Raw genomic sequence first — 8,708 nt, forward strand, 5'->3', positions numbered from 1 at the left:
AATACAGGCTGGGGGAAGAGCAGCCCTGAGGAAAAGGACTTGGGTCTGGTAGTAGATGAGAAGCTACATGTGAGCAGCCACTGTGTGCTTGCAGCCCAGGAGGCCAACCACATCCTGGGCAGCATCAAAAGAAGTACAGGCAGCAGCCTGAGGGACATGATCCTGCCCCTCTGCTCTGCTCTTGAGAGACTGCACCTGGAATACTGCATTCAGCTTTGGAGCCCCCAGCACAGGAAAGACACAGACCTGTTGGGGGAGGTTCTAGAGAGAGAGGCCACAAAGATGATCAGAGGGCTGGAGCACCTCTGCTACAAAGACGAACTGAGAGAGTTGGGGCTATTCAGCCTGGAGCAGGTTTCATGGAGACCTTATAGCTGCCTTCCAGTACAAGAAGGGAACTTACAGGAAAGATAGGGAAGGGCTTTTCACCAGAGAGGGTAGTGATAGGATGAGGGGTAATGGTTTTAAACTGAAAGTGGGTCGGCTTAGGTTGGACACTGGGAAAAACTCTTCACCATGAGGGTAGTAAGATACTGGAAGGTGGTTGTGGCTGCCCCCTCCCTGGAAGTGTTCAAGGCCAGGTTGGATGAGGCCTTGTGCAGCCTGGTCTAGTGGGAGGCATCCCTGCACACATGGGACTGTTGGATCTTGATTACCTGTGATGTCCTTTCCAACCCTAACCATTCTGATTGTATGATGCTATGACTAAGCTTGGACATTTTTTGAAAATAAAATAAATCAAAACCTATGACCATATAATAATTGTGAGTAGTCATTACTGGCTGCTAGTTCCTATCACTTGGCAATACCCAGCTGACTTCAAGTACCATTAGCAGCCTTACAGAACACAGCACACAAATGCATACCATTATGAGAAATATGGTGAAAATCTAAATGCTACACCACAAAGGACATTTCTGTGATGCATTTCTAGTAACAGATCTCCAGCATATTCCCCATCTGGACCACATTCTACAACATCTACCACATTCCCCATCTGCGCCACATTCTACAAGTTGACTATAAGTAGTCTTTAGCAATTTCACAAAGACGACTTCACTAACAGATTAAGGTTTATATTTAAAAGGGGATATCCCAATGTGTCCTGTAAAATGTGGGAATGCATGAACTGTGGTGTACTGCAATGGAACACCAAAACCCTGAGCCATCTAAAACACACCAAAAACCCATGTGGCTGGAATCACAGGGCTCCCAAACGTGGGCTGCTTCGGACCGGCCATCACCCGTGAATGAGCAGTGCGCAGGTGCCGGCCCGTGGGGTTTTCAGGAGCTCGATCGCGACCAGCAGTCCCAGCAGCCTCTCCTCAGGCAGGACAAGCCGTGCTGCCGAGTCCAGGCCGCCCTCTGCCCGCCCAGGGTCAGCCCGGGGACTCTGCGGCGCCGCCACCGCATCCGGGCCTCGCGGTTCCAGAAGGAAGGGCGCGGCCGCCCGCTCCCCACAGCGGCCGCCACGCCACACAGACACGAGGCTCAGAAGGGACCCACCGCGCCAAGCTGGACCCATACAAGCCAGACCCAGCCTCACACACCCTTCCGAGCTCTCCATGAGCCCGCACCCGTCCGGCCCGGAAGCTCTCCGCCTTCCCCTCCCTCTCCCGCAACTCCGCGCACGCACTGTTCTTCCCGCAGGCGGTGGCGCACGCGCGGCGTCCCGTCCCGCCCCATTGCCGGCGCACGGGGCGGGGCCTGAGGCCCGGGGACGCACGCGCAGCCCCGCGCCCTTAGCCGTGCCCTCCGAGCCCGGCGGTGCCCGGGGTGTCCGGCGGAGAGGCGCGGAGCGCAGCGCAGCCATGGCGGGGGCGCTGAGGAGGGTGAGGCACCGCTGAGGCCCTTGAGCCGGGCGGGTTGCTGCGCCGTTGCCCTCCGCTGGGGAGCTCCTTGCTGCCGTGCCCCTGCGCTTTCCGGGTTTCTGGGGGGAGGGTCGGGAGTGCCGGAGCGGCGGGATGAGGGGAATGGGCGTCCTACGAGGGAAATGCTGAGGGGAGCGCCAAGTGCGCCGGGGAAGCGGCGGCCGCAGGCGGAGGGGCGGGCCCGTCCTGTGGGGAGGCCGGAGTTGAACCCCCGAAGGGTTGCCGGCAACTGTTGTGCTGTGTCAGCCGGGCCCTCCCCTTCCCTCCCCGCCGGTCGGAACTCTGCAGAGCTGTGGAATCAGATCCGTGTGTGGCAGGAGGCAGAGGCTTATGTCACGGAATGGTTCCCCGCCAGGTGTGCGTTGAACCGAAAGAGCGGACAGTGTGGGAAGAGATGTTTAGGTAAATTAAACATGTTTATGTTCTCTGCAGACCACGGGGCTGGTAGGATTGGCTGTAGCTGATAACCCTCATGAGGTAGGTCACGTCTTATTCTGCGTTTAATGGGAGTTGTCGGTGAGGGCAACGCTTTTGGTTCGGTGTTTGCATATATAGGTGCACACAGTTACAGCTGTGCCGATGTAATGAAAGTGTAAAAATGCGTTGAAGTCATAAAGGATGAAAACTAATTCATAATAATTTACTTCATGTAAGTCGGAGTTATTTTGCATTTGTACTTCTTGTTGCTTGTGCTGATTTTGAAAACTTTCTTTGTGTATATACGTATATGAACCAGTTTTTGATTTCATCTCCAATGCAAACCAAAAAACTCTTTAAATTCAGTTCTTCGTAATTGTAATTTCTACTTCACAAGCATGCAGATTTTTGCTGTCTTGTTGCTTTGTGTTTCCTGGTACAGAAATAACATAATCTAAGGGGTTTTGTTGGGTCTTAAATGAAAGAGGCTCACCTGTGGTGCAGAGCTGCATCAAGGCCCTGTGATGGAAAGCACTGTTGAGATTGTTATACTTCAGTGTTCCACAAGGTGGTTTTCGTAGAAATTGGGTACTGCCTTTTTACTTAGGCTCAGTGAAGAAAGTATGTTTGATGTTTGCCACATCTTGCTTGCTTATTCAGGACAGGACTTCAGTAATTCTTTAATTTGTCCATGCTCTGAAATTTTCCACTATGCAACAGTTCTATTTCAAATTTGCTTTTGCCATTTTGCTCTGGATGAACATATTAAGTTGTGTTTTTTTTTTCCCAGTAACTTAAAGCCAAGAGTAAGGAAATAAACAATGCTTTATTTGGAAGTACAGATTCTGTGCCAGCCCCCTTTTAATTCTCTGGTTTTTCTTCTTTGTAATTCTTTGACTGCGGTATTCTGCGTCTGTTTTTGTTGTTCCTATGGGATGTTCAGTCCTCTTCAGTTATAGTTTCCCAGTCAACATATGGCCCAAAATCTGCAGTTTCTTCACCCCAGTATCCTTTTTATCCCTGCAATGAAATCCACAAGAAGATATATTAGGGTTAAGTTTAATTTACGTCCATCAGTGAGAACTTCACACCAGAATAAGGATAACTGAAAAACAAAAAATTAATCCAATTATGCATTGATAGTTTATGTGCTTCTTTTTATCTTTCCCAGTTAATTTTTCAGAAACTGGTGGTTTAAGCATGAATTTGTTTGATTTAGTGTTAGAAAAACAGCTTTTATTGGTTCTATATTGCATCTACTATACTTCAGATTGCAGTTTTATTGTTTTTCTTCAAGGAGTCTGACAGTGGTAACTTCCCACTCTCAATAAATCCCATTCTTACCCACGACAGAGTTCTGTGGTTCACACTTAGTTTGTTAATCCTACATTTCTGGATTGAATACCGTTACCCTCAGTAGTTTGTGTATAGATAGGTAGCTAGTAGGTTAAGTAGTTCAAGAAGTTAAATAATTCTAGTTGTATATTTTAACTATCTTGTCATCACTTTAGCGACTGCGGATACTGTACACAAAGATCCTTGGTGTCCTGGAAAACATTCCCAAAGATGCAGCATATAGGAAATACACTGAGCAGATTGTAAATCAGCGGTTTAATTTGGTGAAAAATGTAAGTACAGTGCTGTTTCATAAAGGTTACACATGAAAAGATTATTAGGATGAGAATGATTTTCCTAATAACTTGTCTGTTTTTCAGAAGTGTATGTAACTTCCAGGTATCGATTCAGAAATAATTGAAGTCTTGATTTATTTTGGATATCGATTTGCATGCTTTGATGGTATGTTAAAAAGGATTGCTAAATTCTTACTGAAGTTTTCTGTGAAAATAAAAAGCCAAAATTTTTAAGATATAGAACAAATTGTGCAGATTCCACATATTTGCACAAAAATGCGTCTGCACTTACCAGCGTAGGATCTTTTCACAGCCCTTGTCTATGACATTCTGAACCACTTTTTTGGTACATTAAAATAAGCAATACTGGTATTGGTGATAACTGGAAGGTTGCATATAGTTCTATAAAAAACTAAGACCAAAATTTTCTCTCAAGTTATGTACTAAAGCACTTACCCACTAACGTGTCTTAGGGTAGCATTAAGTAGTACTTGTTTTTTGTATTTGTCATTGAAAAATAAATATCAGACTCTCAATAGGAAAAGTGTGTGAGATGACTTTGATAATGTAAAATGACAGAAGCCAGATAATTTTATATTGGTTTTGAGGAAGTCTAGACTGTGATCTATGTAAATTATTGCTTTCATGCTTTATGTGGTCTTCCTCTTTCTCAGTAAAATGAATTGTTTATTTTTTTACACAGGAGACTGATGTGCAAAAACTAGAGGACAAACTGAATGGTGGTCGCATAGAAGAAGTCATTGTACAGGTAAAGCTGGATGGTGTTAAATAAGGTACAAAAGGGAGCTATGGTTTTCAGTGTTCCTGAGTTTCTGTTTGGAAAACTGGCAGTTTTGGCTATCTTCCTTTGCTGCAAAAAAATTAAACAGGGGAAAAAAAACCCCAAATCTTAAAATGAATTGTCATGTTGTGATTGGGATGATTATGCTAACACCTAACACAGTGTTTATTGTATTATGTTTCCAGGTACACCATGGTATACCTGTATTGCTTCTTACAGAGTCTAAATTGATAGAAAGGGCAGGAGATGATTGAAAAATATTGGGTGATAATCAAAATGGTCTAGAAAATACTATGAAATTGTCATTGGGAATGACTCAATGAAGAGACTGTTTGGGTATTTGGAGGAGATTCACCTTTTTTTAAAACCAAAAATCAACCCCCCTAAAACACACTGTTCCTTTTCATATTTGTAGATGCAAGTTGTGGTAGTCCCTGACTGTGATAGGTAGTGACATTACTGAGATAAGGAACTGAAACAGAAGTAATTTTATATTTTGGCAATTGCATGGAATTTAAGAATTTGTGTATGGTTTTTATTCACAGGCTGAAAATGAGCTTTCCCTGGCAAGAAAAATGATACAGTGGAAACCATGGGAGCATCTGGTTGAAGAACCTCCATCTGACCAGTGGAGATGGCCAGTATAATTTTGAAAATGGTGTCACCTCTGGAAAATAAAAATTAAAAAAATAGAATTATTAATCTATTGTTACTAGTTGTGTTTAAATTAAAGATTATAACTTCTTAAAAATGTTTTTTTCCTCATGCCTGCTTACCGGCAGCAGTCTAATGACTACGTTCAATTTCTTGCAAAAATGATTTTCAAAATATTTTTTTTAATGGTCAATCTGCTTAATTTCCTTTTGAAATTTATTATCAAAGGGCTATTTGTGCCTCATTCAGAGTCATTTTTGCAATCTGTGTGTGTAAGAAATACAGATATTATAGCCCATTTGAAATCAAAGTTGTAGAAAACTATGAACCCACCCTTCTTTCCAACTTTTGGTTGTGTGCTTTTGCTAGCCACTGCTGGTGTTTTTATGGCCACGCAAATAACTGAGATCAGGGTCTGATGCAGTGAAAACAAGGCTTACAAAAAATCAGATCTTAAATTTGAGCTGAATGACTTCTGAACTGCTGACTAAGCTGCCCACATAGACACCAATTCTGATTTGGGGAACGCACTGGGAAGACCTAAGGTTGGAAGGCTGGGAGGGAGAAGGAAAGCTCAAGGGAGGAGGGAAGAGTGACAGCAGGGGCAGGTGGGTTACCACACGTAGCATATTACATGTGGCACAAACTTAAGTAGTGGGGTCTTGCAAAGGCTTTGTAAATAAACAAATTACATAATAGATTTATTTGTATAGCAATGCAGACCTTGAATTTTACTTCAGAAAGAAAATAGTGGGTCTTGGTATTTCTGGCTATGTTCTTGCAAATGTTTAAATAGAAATCAGTGCCTGCCTCTTCAGAAAACTTGGTTACAGACATAAACCTCCATTAAAATATCCTAGCTAGATCTAAGGATACTGTGTAAGTTTGCCTTTACTCATGCTTTTAATTGCCATTAATAAAGTCCTTGCCAATTTCAGAATATTAACCATATGACAAAAATCTGCAGTTTGTTAAAACTTTTATGATAGCATTTGTCTGCACTACAAGACATACTTTGTCATAGCTGGTTTTTTATACTCATTAGGGCTATAAGCTTGCCTGTGACATTATTATTGAATATATAATTAATTTAGACAGTACTTCCTATAATCAAGGTATTATGAGAATCAGAGTAGAAGAGAAAAATAGTAAGTATACTTAAGGCATTAACGCTAGCAACTAGTTTCACTGCATTCTTTAGCATTTTTGTTGGTTTTTTTTTATTCAGCTTCTACAATAATTATGGAAATTTTTAATTTTGAAAACACCATGGAAAATACTTTGCTTCAGTACTTCGTTTTGAGGGCTTTTTCTGTCTTGAAAAAGGTGGAAGTCTGGTCTCTTCTGACATAAAACCACTAGGTGGCATTCTAGAAGAGGACTTTGCTAAAGTTAACATGCAGTTTTCACAAGAGAAGTATTAAAGGATCAAAAACTTGAATGTGGGCAAATGATACGAAGATAAATGGTTTTAGGTAACACATATTGAGCTGATGTGAGAAGAAGCAAAATAAAAAAAAAAAACAAAAAACCAACCCCCAAACCTGAAGTCTAGTATAAATGATACTGGTACCCAATACTTAGGGAGAATAATTAGGGAGAGGTGGAGGAAATTGCCAGGATATGGTGACAACTCTTGGAATTCTTTCTGTTCTCTCATAACTGAGACATTAGCTGAAGTCTCTTTTTGGTTAGTTGCTTGCTCCACTTCTAAAGCTGTATTTCTCATGTGACTTCCAATAGCTCTCCTATGAGCTCATGAGTTGTGTCCAGGGGGAATGAAGTTTCTTGGTCTGTAGCGGTTGGACATTTGATATCTGGTCTTTTAAAACTGTGTTTCACTGATCAAAAGCATATTCATATCTTCTCCTTTCCACAAATATGTCCTCAGTAGAGAACTAATATGAGTTGTTTACTACTTTGAGGTTTTTTAATAGAGCTGTAGTTCCTGATTTATATTCTCAGTGATTTTTCTGGTCTGCGTTTCTTTGATATGACTGAAAATTGGATCATTTTCTAAATCTTTCTATCCAAACCAGTGGATCAGCCTTCACAAATGCTTTAATTTAGAAGTAGCTTGACTCTTGAAAAGATTCTGCTGAAACCAACTCTGAGTCATCAATCAGGATTTTTCAGCTTTCTGAGCTTTTTATCAAATTCTCAGAATGTGTTATTTACATTATAATTGGTTAAATTTGGTTTAATTACCTTAATATAATTTAATCACTGCTACCTAATATTACTAAATTAATTAGTACTTTAAATAGAAGTTACTGAGAACAAAGAGAGGAAAGAGAATGAATTGCAGTTTTGAGATGTAAATATTTGCCTTTTGTACAGTGTTGTGTAGTTCCTGTCATCCTTGTTCCTGGCTAATTCAAAAATACATCTTTGCTAAGAAGAGAAACCTAATTTTTACCTTGCTATTCACTCTGTAACTCTATATCTGATATTTAAATCTGCGCTGTAGAAACAAAATAGACATGTTTCACAGGCAAGTGAGAATCTGTATTAGGAGTACTCTGTTGCAAATAATTTATTTTAGGATTAATATGCTAGTGAGGTGTATTTTGGAGAGTATTTTGCTTGATTTTTCTCCACTGCTATGTTAGAAATACATGATTATCTGTCACAATGTGGCAAATCACTGCAACCCTTCGAGCTAACAAACTTTAGATACTTAAAACACTTTGGGATCATCCAATTGAAGTAATTGAGTGAAAAATCACCCTATTTGCAAACATGGGACCAAACAGAAGACAGAATCTGTAAACTGGAAGAACATCTCTGATTGCCACCTAGCAGCAGTACTGAGGTTTTTTTTACTCCTAATGTGCTACTTACCCTATTTCGAGAGGCTGGATTGTGAGCAGTTGCCATTTTAACCTTTGACATTCTTTCTGATTGTGTTCAAAAGGAGATGAGTGAAAGATGTTATTTTTATCTACAGCATATATGCCATTTCATTGGAGAAAAAAATAATCTTTTAAACTGAGTTTGAATGCTTAATCAAGCTGACTTGATTACTATAGCAGTGACAGTGACACAAAATGACAGTATCTTTCTATAGAGTTAGTGCTGGTCCTTTTCTACCCTGAATTCAATTTCAATCCAGGTTTTAGAAAAAAAAGAGAACCGACAGTAGTGATGGGAGATTTCTGTCCTTTTTATGAGAAACAGGCCGATGTTGAAATGCCTAACAGTGCCTGTGAAACACGGTAGTGGTGCAGCTGGCATACTGCTGTTGAGTATAAATATTATTTCAGTGCCTGATGTACAACTTTTTTTTTTTTTCCAGGATTTTCACAGATTTGTGACCTTGCCTCTGAAGCA

The 8,708-nt window shown here is 41.1% G+C and overlaps 1 protein-coding gene across 1 annotated transcript; it reads left to right on the forward strand.

The window, feature by feature from the left end:
• The first annotated feature begins 1,703 nt into the window (after positions 1 to 1,703).
• On the forward strand, positions 1,704 to 5,465 carry NDUFA5 (NADH:ubiquinone oxidoreductase subunit A5). The gene is made up of 5 exons (XM_030468783.1): positions 1,704 to 1,832; positions 2,304 to 2,348; positions 3,800 to 3,916; positions 4,623 to 4,688; positions 5,267 to 5,465. Exons 1-5 carry the CDS (start codon positions 1,812 to 1,814, stop codon positions 5,366 to 5,368), a joined length of 351 nt encoding a protein of 116 aa, XP_030324643.1. The 5' UTR covers positions 1,704 to 1,811; the 3' UTR covers positions 5,369 to 5,465.
• Positions 5,466 to 8,708: the final 3,243 nt, after the last annotated feature.

This window comes from Calypte anna, chromosome 1, assembly GCF_003957555.1.
Source record: "Calypte anna isolate BGI_N300 chromosome 1, bCalAnn1_v1.p, whole genome shotgun sequence".
In the NCBI taxonomy this organism is placed as follows: domain Eukaryota; kingdom Metazoa; phylum Chordata; class Aves; order Apodiformes; family Trochilidae; genus Calypte; species Calypte anna.